This window comes from Podarcis liolepis, assembly GCF_965112155.1.
Source record: "Podarcis liolepis genome assembly, chromosome: 10".
NCBI classification, from domain to species: domain Eukaryota; kingdom Metazoa; phylum Chordata; class Lepidosauria; order Squamata; family Lacertidae; genus Podarcis; species Podarcis liolepis.
In genome coordinates, this window is record NC_139562.1 from 22,217,546 (window position 1) to 22,238,999 (window position 21,454).

Below are 21,454 nucleotides of genomic sequence, written 5' to 3' on the forward strand. Positions count from 1 at the left end.
GTAGCTCTGTGACATCCATAAAAGGCCTCAGTAAATATACCCTTAAAGATTTACAATACACAAGAGACTGTTTGCTGTTCCTGCTCAGTTCCTATTTGCACTGAGCTCAGCTACTCCTGCGTTAAACACACCCAGGGCTTTTTTTCTACAAAAAATGTTAAAGGGGTACTCTCATTTTCCTACTCATATTGAAATACTGCCCCTCAGTGAGGCCAAACTTAAGATTCACAAAATGTTTAGGGGTATGCATCCGCCTGTGTTGTCGTCCCCAGAAAAAAAGCACTGAACGCTCTCCTTTAAACATGCCCTTGTCTCCCTGGATGCTCACCTTCCTACCTGTTCTTCTTCTTCTTCTTCTTCTTCTTCTTCTTCTTCTTCTTCTTCTTCTTCTTCATCGTTTTATTTGTATGCCGCCTTTCCATAGTTGAAACAATGCTCAAGGCGACTTACAACATGACAAGATTTACATACCGTAATTACCAACATAACATAACAGGAGGTGCAAACAGCTTCTCTCTGTAAGCAAGCTCAGTGGTGGCTGTTTGTAGGCATCTTCCCCATCTCCCCACACTGCTAGGACAGCTGGTAGCTGTAGCTCTCTGGTCCCTTTTCCCTCTACCTCCTGCCCAATCCTCTGAATGGGAAATGCCAAGGACTGGGACTTTCTCTGTGCCCTGCTTTCACTTTCCAGTATAGAGAACCTTGAACTCAGGTGCATTAAACACACATGCAAAATACAGGCCCATTCATTCCAATTGTGGCTGGCTGCAGGACAGCCATAGGCTATTATAGGGAAGAGGTTCTGTGGCTCAGTGGTGGTGGTGCTGCTTTGTCTACACACACAGGAATCTGCATTATGCAAAGTCAGACCGTTGGGCTCATCTACGAAACAGGGCTCTCCCCCAGCACTAACTGGAGATGCCAGGGACCTTCTGTACACCAAACAGAAGGTAAGCCACTAAGCTATGGCCCTCCCCACCCTTTTGCACGCAGCGGGTCCCAGGTTCAATCTGTGCCCTCTTCAGCCAAGGATGAAACACCAGGAGCCACTAGCCCAAAACTGAACTGAATGGACCAGGGGTCTGAATCAATACCAGGTGGCACCCTACCTTTGCATCACCCTAAAATATTTTAATATTGAATTGTTTTTCGCCGCAGTGGGTTGTGTAGGCAGATGTATACCTAAAAAGCTATCCCCTTAAAAGAAACAAGATAGGGAGGGGGATGTGATAAAAGCAAACTACCCAGGTAATGTGCATTCCACAAACACATCTCAAATGTTGTCAGTGAGCCAGCCTTCCTGTGCTTGTTTGTAATCCCTCATTTCCCCCTAAAAGATGGATAAACAATATCAACCCTGGCCACTGTCAAAACAATCCATTTCAGAGTGAAATGTATTATTTTCTGCAGCGCAAGGAGCCTGTAAACCGTTTCCCCGCCTGTTGAGCAGGGGGAAAGGAAACAAACAGAGCCGGGTTTGCCAGGCTGTACCATTTGCAGATGGTGGGAAGTTTAAAAAATAATAATTGTGTGTTCCTTTTCACCTATGATACTGTTCCTGCGCTGGGGATTCTGGCAGTCTCCCACCCAAGGAGCTAAGCCAATCTCAGAATGCTGCAGCACGGTTGCTGAGAGAAGCGAGACCTGGTCAGCACTGAATTGTAGGGTTGAAAGGGACCACAAGAGAAATCTAGTCCAACTCCCTGCAACAGAGGAATCTTTTGCCCAACGTGGGGCTTGAACCCACGCTGCTGAGAGCAAGAGTCTCACACTCTTACCAATTGAGCTATCATTTAACACCTCTGGTTCAGTGGTCTGAACTGGCTGCCAATTTGCTGTCGATTATGCCTGAAGCGAGGGACATGGGTAGCGCTGTGGATTAAACCACAGAGCCTAGGGCTTACTGTTCAGAAGGTCGGTGGTTTGAATCCCCGCGACGGGGTGAGCTCCTGTTGCTCGGTCCCTGCTCCTGCCAACCTAGCAGTTCAAAGCACATCAAAGTGCAAGTATATAAACAGGTACCGCTCCGGTGGGAAGGTAAACGCTGCTCTGGTTCGCCAGAAGTGGCTTAGTCATGCTGGCCACATGACTATGTCGGCTCCCTTGGCCAGTAAAGCGAGATGAGCGCCGCAACCCTAGAGTCGTCCGGGACTGGACCTAATGGTCAGGGGTCCCTTTACCTTTACCTATGGCCTGAAGCTGTCAGAAGGGTCCTGCTCTTTCATTTGCTCTCCTAAAGAGGCAGAGAAGCCACAGGGAAGCAAAGCAGAATCCAGCATTCACAAACTCTGCTTTGCAAACACTGGCCAGAGTGTGCTCTGAGTCACACTGCCAGCATGTGTTTGCCCCCACATTCAGCTGCCCCCGCTTCTACAAACAACACCCTGCTCCTCCCAAGGTGGCTCCCCTGCACTTTGTCAGCTGTCGCACATCCCTTTGCCAATGCAGCCATGCTTCAGTCGGGAGGGCCTGAGGCCAGGGCAGGGACAAGTCCATGGAGCGATGCGGAAAGGATGGCACAATGCATACCTAAGCAAATATTGAACAGAGAACCGACAGGAACATAAAAAGGTCACGAAACTAAACATGATCCCAGAAGAATGCAGTTCAGGAACATGTAATCTCTGTGTCTATCCTGTAACACCTAGAGAGGAAAGGCAGAGCGGAGCTCAGTGCAAGTCGTAGATTCAATCCCTGCAGCTAAAAAACAGCTGACCTCCGTCTGACGCCTCCTGAAGTTGCCCCAATCCTTCCATCCCAGCAGAGTTGCTTCCTTCCTGTTCATTTTGCCCTTAATTTTCCTGACCTTTAAAAGTGGTTTCCCCATCTAGTTATACTTCTGTGCCCTAGGCTTGGAGAAAACAATCCCTCCCTGCCCCCCCAGCTGACCAAGAACATATTGGTAGGCTTCTGGAGAGTGTGTGAATCTGCACACTACAAGCAGAAAGGAATTGCTTTCACTTGCTTTCCGGAACTGTAGCCGTATTGGTCTGTTGTACTACTAAGAATAAGCAAGTCCTCTGTATACTTTTATTTCAAAGAAACCTGTATAACTCTATGATGCTTACATCCAAGGAATGGGGATTCAAAACTGCATTTGCCTTGGCAAAAGTTGTAGCAGGGTGGTCTTTATTCCGGCTTAGTTAATCCATCTAGCTCTGTGTATTAGTAGCTCTAGCTCTGTCCACTGCTAGTATGCGGCCCCCAACAGATTATCCATGAGGGAATGTGGCCCCTGACATAAAAATGTTCTGCACCCCTCAAGTTAAGGGATCTCAGGTAATGGGCTCCTCACAGTAAACCTTACTGGTCAATTGGCAGCCTCATAATTTCAAGGGGGACATGCTGGGTCTCAAACAGAGACCAGGCTATACAAAGGGCAGAATGCAGATCTGAGAGGCACGTAGGGACACTGGAAGTTGCTTTATAACGAGCCGTGCCATTGGTCCATCTAGCCCAGTGAAGTCTCCTTTGACTGGCTCCACCAAGGTTCCAGAAATAAATATTTCTCAGCTTTGCTCATAGAAGGCTGAAAAAAGGAGAACAGAATGCAGTGTAGAAGACAGAGCTTCCTCACACATTTGCTTACACACCAGTAATCAGAATGCCGGAATGTGGCTAGTCCTGCTATCAAATATGGCTCTGGTCTGGGCCTTGCTGATCTGCATAGCTCCCCACCATCCATGAAACCAATCACAACATTTTCCACAGCACTGAAGAGCAGTTAAAATTAACCAGTGAAAAACAATACACATCTCTCTCTCTCTTACACACACCCTGCTTTTGGAAGTTTTCTCTGCAAAGTGAAACACAGAGATGTCAAAAGCGCAGTGCTTCTTTTCTAGAAAAAAGGTGCCGGAACTCACCATGAATTACTCCCTCGTTCTCTTAGAATGGCAATGGCGCCCACCTGAGAGGTGCAGGAACTGAGTTCCGGAGAGTTCCGGCTGAAAAAAAAGCCCTGCAAAAGCCTGAATCAATAAAAGAGGAGGACAGGCTGCAAAAATAGACACAGAACACTCACACCGACCTCCTTATTTGTACAAAAGGTTATTTTTAATCATGGAAAAGAAACTATAGGCAGACACATGATTGCAGAATTAGGAAATGCTACCAAAAGAAGAAGAAAAAGGAACAGCTGAAAACCCGGTCCCAGGACAGACCGCTCATTCCTTTTCTCTAAGAAGGTCGCTCAGGAAAATAATGTTATCTGCAAGGAGAGAAAAAGAGAGATGTTACGCATTCAAACATGGATGAACACAAACACAGAGTCCAAGACCACTGATTTATTAGTCACCTTCTAAGCGACCATCCCAAGTTGATATGCACACATTACTGTATTTTTCTCTCTATAAGATGCACTTTTCCCCCTCCCAAAATTAATGGAAAATGTGTGCGCGTCTTATGGAGCGAATGCAGACTCCATGGCTTCAGCGGTAGCAACATGAAGCCTCCAAAGCGCAGAGGGAGCGCTCCCACCGCGCTCCGGAGGCTTCATGTTGCTTTCGCTGTGCAGCGCCCCTTCAGCGAAGCAGAAGGAGAAATGGAAGGGGCTCTGTTTCTCCTGCCGCTTCGCTGAAGGGGCGCTGCGCAGAGAGGGAGAGATTTTTATTTTCTTGTTCTCCCCTCTAAAACAAGGTGCATCCTATAGACCGAAAAATACAGTAAGTTAAAAACTATGAAAACAGCAGAAGCATTTAAAACAAGACTAAAACCAGATGCCCATACAAGAAAACCACCATCCAGAGCAGGCAAGTTCGCAACTCTCCAGCAGGCAAGTAGAACGCATTCATATACCAGCCAATGGGTGGATGCTGCTGAGAATGACTACTTAATGTGCCAGCAGGGCTAGTCAACTTGACCCCACAACCCGCCTCACAGTACGTGGGGAGAGAGCAGAGGGTGTAGCCATTCCAGAACTACCTATCCAACATAAAGCTAATGGCTTTTACACGGTGAGCTGCTTACAAATGTTTTGCAACTTTTGGGTTGGTCCTAATAACGGGTTGCATCCAGCTAAGTTTTACTCAGAGCACACCCACTGAAATCAATGAACCCAAGTTAAAGATGTTGATATGTTTCAGTGGGTCTACTCCTGAGTAGGACTAACACTGGCTACAACCCAAAGTTATTACCGTGGGGTGTTTTTGGCGGGTGTTTTGTTCGTTAAAAGGGAATTATTTTCTCCCTCTTTTCCTTAGCCACCTCTCCAAGCTGCCTCTCATCCAACAACCACCCTGTCGGACAGAGAACGCAGGAAGATGGGAGGAAACCTATAATCGGTGGCACAGCCAGACATTCAAGTATTTCCTGCTAAACTCCTGAAATCTGAACTTTCAGACAAGGCTCGCTTTCTTTGAGAAAGCAAACAGAGTCTGACCAGCCTCTTAGTCGGCAGAGGGGAAGCGTGCAAAAGCTCACCGACAAGGAAGTAGTAATTCTCTGGATTCTGCCCTCCTCTCAATTTCTGAATGCAGCTCTCAGCTCAAAAGACACATCATGATGCATTTAGAAAACAAACGAACTTGTATTTTAGGACAAAGTAAGTTTTAAAATGTGTACAATGGGATGAAGTATGACTGAACGCTCATATGTCATGAGAAAATACATTTAAGGGCATGCATTGCCTGCAAACTTTCTAAAATAAAAACGACTTACACACCAACGAGAAAATGGGAGAACTTGAAGAAGCATGTGCAAAACTGACGCAGAGCAGACACTTAGCTGTCTTCACTAAGAGCACCCAACAGCGACACCTTGTGGCACAGGCTAGGCATTCAAGGCATTACTCAGTTTTATCTAAATCCGCCTTGTTGTTTGAAGCAAGGAAAGAGAAAGGTGGTTCGGATGCATGGGCAACAAGCACAGCCCCCTTCCCCACTTGCCCTGCCTAGATTGTCATGGGAAGTTCTTTACCTGCTATGATTGTTGTGGCTTGCCGCCTTACGTTGTTCTTGTCTACGTACTCGCCGTAGTCTATCTTCCCTTCCACATAGATCCGAGCACTGCCAGAAGCCAAGTACAAGACAACAGGGGAGATTAATGGTGACATTTTGCTGGTAGTGCTTTAAGAGCTACCGCTAACAGATAGCGCTCATCTGATTATTCTGTAACCACAGAAGGTGTGAGAGGGAAGGAAGATTTCAAAAGCCACTGCGGGGGGGGGGGGCTGCAAACCGGAGCGTGTCTCATCACAGCAGGCTACTGAAATGGGTCCTCCTGGGTCTACACACACACACACACACACACACACACACACACACACACAGGCTATTTTAAGTCGTGAGTGGGCTTGCAGACTCAGACTCCTAGAATTGTAGAGTTGGAAGGGACCATATGGATAATCTATATTCCAACCCCTCCTGAAATGCAGGCATCTTTCACCCAACATGGGTCTCGAACCCACAATCCTGAGATTAAGAGGGTCTACCAACTGAGCTATCCCCGAGGGCTTATTTATTAATAAATAGATAGATAAATAAATAAATAAATAAATAAATAAATAATTTTATCAGCTCAGAGGCGACAGATGGATGGGCAGTTGTGTTACAGGGAGCCTCCACCTCCAGTGGAGAAGAGGTGCAGGGACCAGAGGATGCTAGGGAGAGCCTCAACACCAAGCCGAGCAAACCGGAGAGGCGGGAAGTTCGCCCCTGCCAGCACCCATTCTACGCAGTAGGCTCTGGTGCAGGGAGGGGCGGAAAAGGCTGGGGGTGACGCAGCTTTTATGCTGGGGGAGGTACAAAAACCAACCACTCTCAGATTCTGCTAGCGACTGAGCCAGACATGAACTTACGATGCTCTGCACTGTAAATAGTTTGCACCAAGAATAAAGCCTGGAAAAGACAGGTCGGAGTCTTGCCAGTTTACTCTCGAGCAACCACACCTGCATCTGACAACATCTATATTCCGTCCTTCAATCAAGGAGACCAAGGAAGCATACACGGTTCCCTCCTTCCCCCCATTTTATGTGAGGTAGCCTAGGCTGGCAGGTAGTGGCTGGCGGAAGGTCAGGCAGTGGGATTCTGCATGGGGGCTTGAATCTGGGTCTCCCAGCCAAAATATACTATCCAGTCTAGCTCACGCGGGCTTCCATCCGGTGTAATGAACATCGTACATGTGATATCTGGTGGCTTAGCTGGATTTAGATCACAAATAGCAGAGGACAGTGCAAATAAATATATAAGCACCATTAATTACTATGTTTATTACCAGTTCTTCACCTGCAGGTCCTAGGGTGAGTTAGAACAACTTAAAATTTCAGAATTAAAACAAGATAGTCACAAGAAGAGGGTGGGTCCTGACCGTCAGGTGTCTAGGGCCACAACAACAAAAAATGCATTTAAATAGCTCCATATTTCATCCATCATCCTTATTGTGAGTTAGGTAAGCCTTGGTATCCCTCCTTATTGTAGACTTGTGTCTAAGGCCCAGATTGGCTTGCTTAAGAACATCTAAGTGATTTCATCACCAGGGGCCTCCTGCCTCATTTCATACATTAGGCCCGACCACCAACCCCAGGTTTTCTATACCAGAAGTGGGTGACCTGTGGTCCTCTGGATGCTGTCGGACTCAAACGTCCACCAGTCCCAGCCAGCATGGCCAACAGTCAGGAATGATGAGAGATGTAATTGAGTAACACCTGGAAGACCACAGGCCCCCATGTCTGCTGAGCAGGGAAGATTGGTATACAAAGAATGTCAGCAGTAAGCTCCTGAGGTTTTGTAACGCCCTTCTGTTACGCAGATTTCCCCCAGTTTAACTCACCCCTTCTTCACATACTGATACGCCACATCTCTTAGCCCCGGCCTGAACACAGAGATTCTGTGCCATGTCGTCTTCTGTGTAATATCACCTCGGTCAAAAGGAAACACAGAACAGATAAACACCCATGGATTCATGGTCTTTTCCAGAGGGTGGGTTAAATCAGCCTTTCTGCAATGTGGTTCCCTCCACAGCTGTTGTTGGGACTACCAACTCCCATCATTTCTGAACTTCAGCCATGCTGGCTGGGGCTGATGGAAGGGGGAGTCCAACAACATATGGACAGCACCACATAGGGCGAAAACTTTCATGGGGTGGAAGAAGCGTTCACTTCAACTCCATCGCATTTTCTTTCAATGTGCGATCATGGAGTTTCACGGTGCAGCCACCCTGTTTCTCAACAACAGGCACCCACAACAGTGCATTCGGCATCTGTGTGAAGGAGCCCCACAAGTCTGTTGCCATATGTGCACAGAGACCCTCCAAAAAAAGATTATTAGCCCCAAATCCCAGCACTCCATGGCCTTGCACAGAGGAACTCTCGCACGTAGAACCCTTTGCCCGAGACATGGAGGGTATGGCTTGTCAAGGACACCCATGCTGCACTGCGACCCCATGAAGTTCCTCAGTGCCAGAGAGATGCTTGCTTAGAAACCCCTAAAGTGAGCCATGTTCATTTGGGTAGGGGACTTTTTCCAGCAGACATTTGGGTTACAACATAGGCGAGTTAGTTCCTGCTGTTCAGTGTTAAGAGTACTGTATGGGGGGGACGGACAAGTGCTTGGAGGGCACTGAGTGGGTCAGGAGATGGCGGAGATGGAAGGTGAAGGTGGCCTCAGGAATAAGGGCTCTCCAAGAATTTGGGAACAGGATGTTAAGCTAAGGTCAGAAATAGCAATGGCAAAAGGTCAGGAGGGGCAGGAGGGGGAGAAGGCAAAGAAAAATGAACCCCCCTGGAGTGAAGAGCAATGAAGGACACAAGGCAGGGATAGGAAAAGGAAAAGAAAGAGAGTCAGAGAATGGAGGGGATGGCACACTGCTCAGAGAAGACTGTAATTAAGTGGTATATAAACTGCTGAAATAAATAATAATAATTTTTATTATTTTATTATTTGTTGAATTTATATACCACCCTACACCTGGGGGTCTCAGGGCAATTCACAATAAAAGATAAATATAAATAAAATACAAATATAATGGTTATGGGATTTTTGTATTTTACAGATATGCTTATGTATATTATTACCCTCTTTATTATGCTCTCTGCCCTGTGGTCTTTTTGACAGTCTTAAATAATAATAAAAAACTGGAATTATAATATAGGTTTTGATTAACCTATGCTGAAATGAAGGAGTTGAGACTTTCATCTAACACAGTGTAATGCCAGAACAGCCCCCCAAATATGTCGCAGTTAACAACGCTGAGCCCTCAGCAGCGACAGCAGCTCACCTCCTTGGAACGATTCGCTTTCTCCCGATCGCCACATCTCGTTGGTTGCAAGGCTGAAGATGGTGACCGGGTTTTTGCCTTCAACTTGCCTCATGACAGGATCCTGTCCTACACGACCAAGTAACTGGATACGATTCAAGGCTTTGAAGAAGTAGAAAAAGAGAGCAGGAATAACTTAAGAGAAGGAACCAACATGGTTGTGTTGACACACCACCCTTGGCAGCACGAAAGACAGTTAAATGGCACAATGGGACGATCTGATACTGACTCTGTATGACCCACAGAGCTCGCCTGTCTCGTCTCAAGAAGAGCTACTTACATCTTTCAAGGACTAAAGGCAGCGCCGGCGACTCAGACTCGTGCCTCACAAACTGGCGCATCACCTAGAAGAAAGGAAAACAATGGGCAAAGCTAATACAGCAGGGATAGGGAATCGTGTTTTTTTCTGTCAAGGGCCACACTTCCCTGGAAGTAATTTCATGGGGGCCACGTGATGGAGCTGAGGAGTTCCCAGAGTTCCCTCGGAAAAGGGATTGATTGTAGTGCTGTGAGAAGAATATGGGTCTCCTAACAACTCCCAGTGCCCTTAAATAACTACAGCTCCCAGAATTCTTTGGGGGAAGCGATGGGTGTTAAAGGGGTAGAATGGTGCTTTAAATATATGATGTGGACATTGTCTAAAAGGGTCAGGTCTGACTGGGATTCTCAGACCCTGCCACAAGGGAGTAGCAAGAGGCTGACAAGTAGCTGCTTAAAGCCAGCATTGTTCTGTGGCATCCAGGGCATATTGTGCCACACACTAGGCTGAGGAACTTTTTTGTTTTCCACTTGAGGGTGACATTCCTTTGTGGGTAATCTGTTGGAAGTTGATGGCAAAAGTGGACAGGGCTACTGCTTTTCTCTCCCCCTGCCAGAGGTCTGAAGTATTTGCCTGCAAAGGTCTTTTGCGATTAAGCTGGGCTGCAATTTTTCGTAGTTTCGTTGTACCACTTTTCACACTTCAAAACCACGGCCTACCCAGATGGTCAAATAGCCATAAGCAACCTCCAGCTCCTTGACTTTGCTTTTGATATGTGTTTCTTACTTCACAGAAAACAGCGCTTAAAAACTGTGCCAAAAGAATATGGAATTGTTACCTGCAGTAAGGGCCTGCGCAACATTTCTGCTGCTTTCTTTAAGTCTTCTTATGGGGGCTTTGCTAGTTCCTCTGAAAGACAAAGCAGTTATTAAAACAGTCAGTTTCCAGTTCCCAAACTACCTTACTCAATTTGTCTCCTCTTATCAGAAGGAGACATTAGTATACAATAAAGCTATTCCTTTTTGTCTTTTCTGCACACTTCACATTCGGTACAAGTCCCATCTGCGCTATGCATCTAAAGCACAAAGCATAGGGAGCATAGAAACAAGCCAGGAGTAGCTGAAGAAACACAGCAGCTCACCAGAGACCTTGCATAAACATGTCTTAACAGACATGGAAGAAAAGGGGATAACTTAAACTCTGCCTTCCAGATGTTGTGGTGCTCGATCTCCCACCAGCCCCAGCTAGTGCAGCCAACTGTCTGGGATGATGGGATCGTAGTAACATCTGGAGGGACACAGTTTCCTTATTCCTGGTTTAAAGTGAATCGTTTTGTGGCAAACCCCCAAAGTAATTCAGAGAATCTTGACCCTTCTCCTTAACCCAGCATCATAGCAGTCATTAGACAAGACAAATTAAGTGGATTTCTGGCTGTTGCCCCAGGGTTATAATCAGGACTAAACCATGCCCTTAATCATCCCAAACAATCACTAGCTGCCACCACCAAAATGTCAATACTTTGGGCAGGGTGTGCATTTTACAGGGTCACCACCCTGTCAACCTCTGCTCACCCTAGCAGGCTCGCATGTAGTAGCATGGCTGAGAAGAATGAGAGAATAATCTGGGGTGAAAAGATACAATGATTCAAAAGATGACATATTACTTTCACCGAAGAGTTACAAATTATGAACACAATACACAGAACATGGCAACACAGCCAGCTAACTAAAGCGTTCGTTCTCCCTTGTTTGTGGTGAAGGTTAGACGAAGCTGGTTAGTTACTAAGCATTCGTTTCGATTTGCTTGCAGGGGGGTTACATGACATTGACTCAAAGCAAGTGCTATTTTCCAGCGCATTTTCCTTCCACTTTCCTTACTGCACAAAGTCTGATCTTTGGAGGCAGCTAGTTTTACTGTGCAAGTCCTCCCGGAATTGCAATTTCCAGAGTTCTCTAGGAAGAGGGATTGTCTCTTCAACCACTCTGAGAATTGCAGTTCCGTGAGGGGAACAGGGGCCTCCTAACAAATCTCAGCACCCTTTACAAACTACAGCTCCCATGATTCTTTGGGGAAGGAAGCCATGGCTGTTTAAAGCGATATGCCGGTGCTTTAAATGTGTAGCGCAGATGGGGTTTTAACCGCGTGCTTTAAAAACTGCATTAAGAGAGCATAAATTTGAAGTCGCTCTCTCTATAAAGTTCACAGCAAACCCAACGTGGTGGTGAGAAAAATAAGCTTGTGATGCTGACGGCTCTGGGAGAGATGCGCGTCGAGGAAGGGGTGGAGATGCGCTCGCGGCAAGACCCGCTTTGGGGAGAAAAGAGAAGGGAGCGCTTGTCGTGCAATACGAGGGATCAGGGAGAAAATTAAGATGCACGTATGAACAGGAGAGGCACGTCGGAATCCGCGGCAATTACGGCCAAAACGCGGACACGTGCATGGAGTCACGCGGGCAAAAGCAGCGGGCGTGCAGCTCCAGCCTCCAGGAGTTTTACAATGAGGATGTAAGAGGCTGGATGTAATAGGTGGGGGGTGGTGAGCACCGTGCGGTTTGTTTGCAATACGTAATAATAATAATAATAATAATAATAATAATACGTGATAAAAGTAATATATTTATTTATACCCCGCCTTTTTCCCGGACGGGACTCAAGGCGGATTACAGGTAAAATCAAATTACAGGTAAAAATCAAAGCAAGGCTTGCTTTAAACAACAACAATAACAACCACAACCTGGGGATCTACTGCATTAGGAAAAAGGCACCCCTGAATACTCTCTCCCCGCGCCCTCTGCACCCTCTATTTACCTGGAAGGAAACGAGGCTCCGTTTGCCCTCCCCAGATTCACGCGCTCGGGGCTACGCGGGTCCAAAGAGATAGAAAATTACAGAGAAACCCACCGCGGGTCCGCGCAGATACTTCCGGTGTGAAATGGAACTGGGACCCCTACAGCGCAGACCACGCCGGGTTGAACCATAGAGAGGCGCAGGGGTAGAGCGACGCCACACCGGAAAGAGGGCGGAGGACCCAACAGCGCCTATAAATCGGAAGTTGGGGCTGTGCACCGAGCAACCAACCAATCAGCAGCAGCCTTTCCCTCCCTCCTCCTCTATAGCCCCTGGACCAGTTTCCGGATTTCAGTGGCGCTATTATTTCCATCCCCACCAGAGGGGAGAGCGAGGCCGGCGAGAGACCAGGCGGGATCAGGCCCGTCGGTTTCCTGCCGCCTGCAAAAGCGGGAGTATTTAAAAGGGACTCAGGAGAAGGAATAAGCAAGGGGGGTTGTCCTTGTTTCTCCCTATACACACACGAGAAAGCCAATGCCAGTCCTACTTCAGAGTAGACCCGTTGGAACGAATGAATCCGAGGAAGACTTCGCCCAGGCCAGCCGCCTTTTGGGGGCAACCAAAATGACGCACCTCTTTAAAATGCTGCCCGTGCGTGTCTTCTGCTTCTCTGGTAGGGGGGAATAGCTGGACTTGGAAATTGGGTCCCCTGAAGACCAGCAGCACTCTTAACAATTGCCCTCACAACCCCCAAAGGGCTTTGTGAGAGCTATAGACATGTATGAACGCAGGTATGTTGCTACCCAGCACAGGAATCGGCCGACATGGTGCCCTCCACATGATGTCAGAACACAGTTCTGCCCACAGCCATCCCTGGGTGGGCTTTAACCCCTTAGCGGAATTAAAGCTATATCTGTTAAAAACATACAGATAATTACAGTAAAACCAGCACAGCACCAGCCCTTTCATTAAAAGCAGCCAGTTCCCAAAGGCCTGTTATTTCAAGGTCGTCACCTGCCGGCAAAAGGACAGCAAGGAGGAAGCCAGTCTGACTTCTCTAGGAAGAGCCACCATGGCCAAAGTTCTGGACTGATGAGAGATGCCGTCTAGAAGCCTCTGGAGGGCACTATATTGGTTATGCCACCTGTAGCCCGCCCCCGGTGCAGCCTTTGCACAGCAAAAAAATGTCATAATGTTTGCAACAGACATTACTCTGGCAAAGCCCACGGTGGAGCAACTCAAGATGCATCCTGGATTCAGCCACAAGAGCTGTGTGGTCACAGGTAATGTCATCAGCCCTCCCTTGAATGATCTGAAACAAAATTTCCACACACATACTCTTTAGAAGAAAACAAAATTAGAAGCTTTATTCACAAATGTATCACTTTCTTTTTTTAAGAAAAAGAATAATCTCTCATAGCTATAAAATTTGTGCTGTCCTGCAGCTAGTGAAATAAAGCTATCTTCAGGAAAGTCAGGGGAACTCACACAGAGAGGCTTGAAACCCCCAAAAGACACTGCTGCAATTGGCCAAGTCTTCATGACTAGGCTAGTCAACAAAGCAGTGTTTTGCGTTCAGGAAAACCACAATAGAAGTTAACACTTCAACAGGGGCATAAGGTTTACTTTATTTTATTTATGAACACTTTACATAACATAATCCCCAGAACATCAAGGCGTTCTAAAAAGCATTTATAATTCCCTTCCAATGTGCTTGAAACACCACCACCCATCCCAGACGACACTTGGCAAAAATACAGATCAATCCTTTACCTGTCAGTATTGTCAGCCACCCACATTAAGAACAGCAGGTGCTCTATCCTGGACACAAAAAAGACAGCCATCAAGGCCAGGCTGTATCCTGTCTGCTATTGCTCATGGAAAACAATCTGTTTCCAAATATAGACTCATTTTATTCAACCCCCATTGGCAGCAGGGCTAACCTGTTGATTTTAGAAGGATCCTGTTCATTAGGTCTGTTGAATATTAAATATATATTTTGCATCGGTTACTTTCTCTGGCTTTCTAGGTGGGACTTAAATGTTAGTGATGGCAGGGCCCTCCCCAACTGCAAGAGGAACAAGCCATCTGCTGCCTGACTCTTATTCCATTTGAAATACTGCTAGGGGCTGTGTGTTGTCGTTTTTTAAAGTGAAAAATACAAGAGGTCTTGAAAACACAGGATAACCTAAAAGCCAGAGAAAGGAAATAAAGTTGTACACTCTTCTGATAATCCTGGGAGGGAAAACAAACCCACTCGTTTCAGGCAAAAGGAAGCGACAGACAGGTTTAAAAAGAGGTTATGTTGTAATGTGATGGGTAGCAACTATCTCTTACAGGTAGCCAGATTTAGTACTATGACAATTGCATGATGGAATAAGTAAAAACACAGTCCCTTAAATCTGAAGGTGTCTTGTTTCTAAGGGGTGTGTTTTCAGTGATTTGAGGAGCCTAAACCGTCAAAAGCCACCAGCAGTAAAGCTAAACGACCGGGCATTTTTCCCTCCAACCAGACGCTTCTTGCTGTTTGGGTGCTTTGAGTTGGCTCCAGATTCTTGAGGCCTGGCACATTCAAAAAATTTGTCCTTTCTGAAGCTCTGGGCAAGACGGGCTGCTCTCAGCTCTCTGAAAAAAGAGAGGAGAATTTGGTATGATTTAACACAAGAGGTTGCCAACGTCGCACACACATTTGCACATACAGACTTTCCTTCCTGCCCACAGGGCCCCCTTCCACTGTTGAAAGTGGGCTTTCTACTGTTGATAGCAGAGTAAGTTGTGGTGTGGTACATAACAGTGTGCTTGGTTGCAGGGTGGATGGGCAAAACTCTTGCAACTTTATTGGCTCCCCCCCCCCCCCAAGAATCCTGGGAATTGTGGTTATGGGGTCTTATAACAAGTCAACACCCACAACAAAATGCACTTCCCAGGATTCTTTTGGGGAAGCCAAGATGGATAAAAGTGGCATAAGAGTGCTTTAAATTGCATGGTGTAGATTTGCCACAACCTCCTTTCTTCCCTTTGCCCTGCCCACTCAAAACTAGCATGAAAAGTCACAGACCCTCCTCCTCACTTTAAAATAGCAGCAGGAGGTAAATAAAACTGGCATGGCAAGGCAGTCTGGGTAATGTCTATGAGGAAGAGGTGCCACTCCCAGTGAAGAATTGTATCAGAGTCATGTAGAAACCCAAATGTCAGAATTCTGTGATGAGGAAAAGACATGGCTTGGATTTTTTCCCTGACATAAGTCACAGTTGCATTTAGAACAGATAGAAGCAGCATTGACCATCCAAATGCTGCTGAACTACAACTCCCATAATCGCTGGCCACGCTTGCTTGGGGCCTGGTGGTTGCTGAAGCTCAGTCAACATCTGGAGAGCCAATGGTTCTTCACACTTGATTAAGAACATGTTCTCCCTGCAAAGAGAAGTCGCTTCCAAGCCAGGTAGTCCAATGCCCTTGTTGTTTGCAAATCTTGATTGTCTATTGAAGCGTGAAGGTCTTTTTTTTTACCTTTCCAGCATGGCAATTTTGAACCTCTCCACATTCAGCTGTTCCTGAAGCTGGGCAGCTTTCCCAAGAGAAGGACGGAGGACGGAGTGTTTGGTTAGTGCAGTGGCTGATGGCCTCACAACCGGATCAGGATGAATCATCAGCTGATGCAAGCAGGGGAAAGAGATTTTTATATTCAGTGATGTGGTTGGGTAATTTTAGATGCTGAATTTTCGGGGGGAGGGCAGGCTCTTTAGATGACAATGTGTTTTGGGCATTACTTCAGCTATGCGGTAAGCCTACCCTGCTACATAACTGGATAGCTCAGTTGGTTAGAGCGTGGTGCTGATAACCCCAAAGTCGTAGGTTCAATCCTCATATGGGACAGCTGAGTATTCCTGCATTGCAGGGGGTTGGGCAATGAGCCTCAGGGTCCCTTCCAACTCTATGGTTCTATGATTTGAGCACCCTCCTCATTCTGCTGAGTGGGGTCCTTAACTTCTGCCTCAAAGACCTGATCTGACGGCACCATGGCTCATATTATTGATGCGTGGAAATGTCACTGCTCTCCTCATGCTAGGAACTTAGGAAGCTGCCTTATACTGAATGAGACCATAGTCAATTCAGCTCAGTATTGCTTAAACTGGCTGGCAGCAGCTCTTCGAGGTTTCCACCTGGCCCCACCTGGAGATGACTGGAACCAAACTGGGGACGTTCTACATGCAAGGCAGATGCGGTACCACTGAGCAACAGTCCTCCCCCAAAGGACACTCACACTGAGCAGTTCTGCAAAGCCCCGCGACAGCTGCTGAGGGATTAGCGGAAGGTTGCCTTGGCGGATGTGATGCCACAGGGTGCCGTTGGTAGGCAGGGAACCACAGCCTGCTGCCAGAGAGATGGTCAGTGCAAGGGCAAAGATGTCTGCTTTGGGCAGGTAGCAGTATTGCTATGGAGGAAGCAGAAGATTTTAAAAGGGAAAAAAATATGGACCCAAGCCTGATCATGTTCAAATCAGCATCTCTCTTCAGGAAAAGGGATTTTAATGGGAAGTGTATAAGTTCCTGCTTCTGCTGAAGCCCCCATGAGCCAAAGAAAGCCCACATCATTACCTCTTGCAAGACTTCATTGGCCAAAAATCGGCTATCACCCTCTTCCACCTGGGGATTGGTTATGGATGTCACATGTCCAAGGTCCCCTAAGAAAAAGAAACTTGTGAGCCATGAAATGCATTAATATGTGCCAGCTGTCTTTGCAAGCTTTCTGCATTTAGCGAGTCCTACACAAGACAGATTAGTCTGCTGGAGAAACTCAGCATGTGCTACAGAATTTAATTTTATTTTTACTTGTCTTTTTATTACAGATTCATTTGCCACCCTGGGTTTCTTTGGGAGGAAAGACGAGGTATAAATTTGTTGAGTAGGGGAATTATACACCAGGGATGTGGTCCTCCAGATGTGGTTGTAGTCCAACTCCCACTAATCCCAGCCAGCAAGGCCACTGATGACAGTTGTAATCTTGCAATCTCTGGAGGGCTCTTCTTGCATGCTGGAACCTGTGGCTGGCTTTTCTGGCCTGAGCCTCTCAGTGTTCTAGGCTCACACATACAATATATAATATTTCTTCAGTGATGTCTACACTTGAGAAGGAAGCTAGCAGGCTGAAGGCAACTTTCAGGTTATATTACTCAAGCCCAGCAGCACCCTGATTAGGCAAGGGTGGCAATCCATCCATCAAAGCAGGAATCATCCCATGGGTGACCTTGTTGGATATGTTCTATGCATAAAAAAATGGAATAAACAACCCCCAAACAACCTAATGCAGTTATGTGCATTCAGTTGATTCTTGCTGAACCCATTCTAATATCTATTCAGGACCCAGAACAATTCTACTTGCCCCTCTTCCCACTTATCGTGGCCCTCTCTTCCATGGATCCCATCTGAGAATTTGGAGCAAAGAGATTGGTATATACACCCTAAAAACCATTCTAGTCTTAGCCCTAGAAGCATAGAGTATTTACACTACCAACCAATTTTATACACCACATTAGAAGAGGCAAAGCCGTCATCTTCACTGTCGCTCTCCTCCTGACCAGCAGGCCCAATCAGCTTATGACATATAAAGATATTGCCTGTAAATGCAAAGACAGAAAAACAGCACGGAAGCTTGAAATGTCCACAGAGATAAATTGCAGTCTGCATTCCACAATCACTTTCTAGCCTGCCATTAAATATCCAGTCCGGGGAAGAGAGAAGTCTAGGAAATGCTGTCAGATAAACAAGTGGATTTCCTTTTGGATGGAGCTATGACTGATTTTACGGTTGTAAGCATCATCACCCCCAAATTCAAGTGAAACATAAGATGTATTTCCAGAGTTTTCCAGCAATCGGGGTACAGTAGGGCTTGTATTATTTTATTTCAAAGAATCCTTGAGGAAAGGCGAGTATTGCAAAACTGCCCCTTGTTTAATGCAGGAAATCCACCTTTAGAATATCCCCATTGCTATATAGTCTTTGCTGGAAGGGGTCCCAACAAGGGACAGCCCACCATCCCTTTAGATAATTGGTTTCATTGTCAAACTGCCTTTACCATCAATATGTTTCTCTTGATGTTTGATTGAACTATACCAGCCCATTAGAATTAGACAGCAGAGCCTTTGTCCCCTTCTATGTGTTTTCACCCACAGTCAACCCTGACCTCCAATCAGTCTTTTCTTCCATAGGCTGAACATACCTAGAGTTCCTTCAGCCTATCCTCATATGGTCCATTTCAGCTTCCTATCTGTTGTGGGTGCATAGCTTCAGTGAATTAAACTGTAATCTCAACCCTGTCTACGCAGAAGTTGGTCCAACTGAATTCAATTGGCCAGGTAATTGGGGTTATGTCCAAGTTAGTAACAAGCTAGGCTCAATTTTCCTTATTCCTTAGAACAAAACCCTAAACAAAGACTGGCACAGTTCCTATTTAATGGCCCCCATCCCATCTAAAAGTTCAACAGTGTTTAACTCACTTTTCTGAAAGGGTTATGGCAATGTGCTTATGCACATTCACAAATATTTGATGCCTAAAGCATTGACCAAACTGCGGGAGGCAGTGGAAGACAGGAGTGCCTGGCGTGCTCTGGTCCATGGGGTCACGAAGAGTCAGACACGACGAAACAACAACAGCAGCAACAAAGCATTACTGAACAGAAATGCTTACTGGGTTTGATGTCCAAGTGAACCAGGCCAGAAGTGTGAATATATTTCAGTCCCATGGAAACTTGCAGCAAGATCTCCTTCAGCTCAGATTCTTTGAAATAATCCGATGTATTTGCCTTTTCCAAAAGCACATCTTGAAGGCTCCCACCTGTGGAAAGCCAAGCGATCACAGCAGACAGAGTTCCTTGCCCACTTATTCACAGAGCCTTCTTCTGAAGCAGATTGCTCTATTTTAGAAGGCAGGAATTTAGAAGATCTGGTTAACAGTTAAGTGGTAGCCTCACACTTCTGCCTCGTAGAGTTTTGGTTTGAATCTACTAGCTTCCATCACTTGCATTTCAAAGGGTTTTGATTGACATCTTCTGCACTGGCTCTTTTATATAAGGAAACTCCCAATATTTGTGCTAGCCAGGCCCCCATGTAGGGGTTCTCTCAGTACTGTATCTTTTTACATATCTTAAATTCAGTTTACCACGTTTCCATATCAGTTTGTGATTTTTTTTTATTAAAATAATTTCACCAGTGTTTTAGTGCTAATTTCTCCAAATACATATTTTGTATATCAACCTTTGCAAGCCATTCCCTAAATATAATTTTGCCTTATTTTAACCTTACATGTGCATTTTATGGACACCTGCCCTTAGTATATGCATTTTATACACATCATTTTGGTTGGAGAACTGGGCAGAAGTGTACGTGCAATGGGAACACCCATTTTTTGCAGATCCTTCTGCTAATGTCGAATGAACGCATGTGGATTTGGTACACTCTGCAGACCTCATGCAAGGGTGGTCCTTAACCACACCATTCCTCATGTTTGGTCCTTTAGAGAGCCCAGATTTTGCATCTGGGGTGGAGGTGGAGAGCTTCAATTCCTTATGGCAGTTTGTGAGTTTAGAAAGCAACAGGGTGGCAGCTTATCTTGCTCTTCTGGACTTCCAAACTCCATGAGCATCCATTAACCTCAATTTAAGTACACAAAGGACTTCACAAAGTGCATGTGAATGTAAAGTTTCAGTTAACATGGGAAGTTGAGCAGTATCCTAAGCCCCCACCTCTACCCCCAATCCTTACCATTGCAGTGCTCATTCTGAATGATCATGTGATCATCTTCTGCCCAAGCCGAGTAATAACGCACAACATGGGGATGATGGCCAAGCACAGCATGGGCATAGACTTCCCGCAAAGCCATTTGCCTAGAGAGAATGAGAGAGAGAGAGATGACCCATCATTCAAAGAACAATATTGTTGCAAGATCAGGAGTTTGGACAGGGGAGGGTTAATGGAGTCAGACAAGACTTCCTGGAGAACTTGGCAAAGTTATTCCTTAAATGGCTGGGAAATACCTGGAAGGGGATATGCTTCTCCACCCCCACACTTAGAGAAACAATAGAAAGGTAAGCGCTGGTGACCCTGAAGTCTCTCACCGCTAAAAGATCTCTTTTTGGGGTGTGGGGAGGAGGAAACAATACTGTTATGGAACAAAAGTTCTTAATTCAATACTAGATTGGATTTCATTGCTACGCTGGGCACGGACTAAGGAAAGGCAGGCCCTGAATGACATGGGGAAGGAAAAGGTTCATTAAACGGATGGCGGATTTCATTTTTAAATGCTTTCAGTCTGCTTTTCGCATGACCTTTTCCAATACTTGGCTAATCTCAAATCCAACTTATTTACACACTAGCATCTTGGAGGATGTGCAATGTGGTTTGGGGAATCCAGAAGCAAACATTGCCTTTTGAGCCTATTGTGGGAAGAACAATGACAATACCTATCATGGTCTATTTAAAAAAAGGTGGGGTGGGAGAGGTAAGATAAGCAGCCATGGTACAATTTCTAGCATCATTCAGTCCAGAAATTTATTGACCAATCCAGCCACTCATTTCATCATGGTGTGTTTGTGTCTGTTCTGCGGTGGTCACTTACTCATCTGAGGAACCAGCGAGGGGTCTCTTGGAGCGCTTGATGGCATAGACGCACCCATCCAGCCTTTTGACGCACTTGTACACGGAACCAAATTCCCCCACACCTATTTTCTCCAGTTCCAAGAATTCCTTCTTGTAGCGGGAAACCATGTTGCTCTCACGTAAGAGGAATCTCTGGAGGAGGGAGAGAAGAATCCACGTAAGTTTAAGACAGGTTTGCCCATCAAACCCCAAGCACGACATGAAGAGACCTTGCGATGTGAGGCCTTGGGTTCTGGTTCCTGGATGTAGTGATGTCCTTCCAGAAATAGCCAACATTGCTTTCCCATCATCCTTGACCGCTGGCTACCTTGGCTGGGCCTGGTGGGCATTTGAGTCCAGCAAGATCTGGAGTTGGCACCAAGTTGGCTACCCTGCTTTACACACACAGTATGTTATCCTGCTCCACTGGAAAAACCTCCTATCTTCTTCCTGATTTATCAGTGAAGGAAGATCACCACCCTTCTGCTATGCCACTTCACAAACTACTTTGGAAAGTGCCCTTA

General features: G+C 46.1%; 2 protein-coding genes across 13 annotated transcripts in view; both read right to left on the minus strand.

Moving 5' to 3' along the window:
• Positions 1-4,034: 4,034 nt before the first annotated feature.
• Positions 4,035-12,532, minus strand: SSBP1 (single stranded DNA binding protein 1). 3 transcript variants are annotated; one of them, XM_083462118.1, is made up of 7 exons: positions 12,319-12,532; positions 10,350-10,420; positions 9,533-9,596; positions 9,214-9,354; positions 7,768-7,855; positions 5,917-6,005; positions 4,035-4,210 (listed from the first exon to the last, which is right to left on the minus strand). In XM_083462118.1, exons 2-7 carry the CDS (start codon positions 10,371-10,373, stop codon positions 4,167-4,169), a joined length of 450 nt encoding a protein of 149 aa, XP_083318244.1. In that variant the 5' UTR covers positions 10,374-10,420; positions 12,319-12,532; the 3' UTR covers positions 4,035-4,166. The 3 variants fall into 3 exon arrangements, with proteins under 3 accessions (XP_083318244.1, XP_083318242.1, XP_083318243.1); XM_083462116.1 differs by having other exon boundaries at positions 7,768-7,861; positions 12,319-12,531; XM_083462117.1 differs by having other exon boundaries at positions 7,768-7,861; positions 12,412-12,522.
• A 1,105-nt stretch (positions 12,533-13,637) lies between these two features.
• WEE2 (WEE2 oocyte meiosis inhibiting kinase) overlaps positions 13,638-21,454 on the minus strand; it is a 28,381-nt gene continuing 20,564 nt past the window's right edge. For all 10 annotated transcript variants that reach the window (XM_083462016.1, XM_083462019.1, XM_083462017.1 and 7 more), the window contains exons 5-12: positions 20,911-21,083; positions 20,058-20,179; positions 18,985-19,131; positions 17,813-17,914; positions 16,896-16,981; positions 16,562-16,732; positions 15,808-15,950; positions 13,638-14,922 (exon numbers count right to left, since the gene is read on the minus strand). In XM_083462016.1, the coding sequence (XP_083318142.1) occupies positions 14,757-14,922; positions 15,808-15,950; positions 16,562-16,732; positions 16,896-16,981; positions 17,813-17,914; positions 18,985-19,131; positions 20,058-20,179; positions 20,911-21,083 (1,110 nt within the window). In that variant the 3' untranslated portion in view covers positions 13,638-14,756. The remainder of the gene's footprint in view (positions 14,923-15,807; positions 15,951-16,561; positions 16,733-16,895; positions 16,982-17,812; positions 17,915-18,984; positions 19,132-20,057; positions 20,180-20,910; positions 21,084-21,454) is intronic.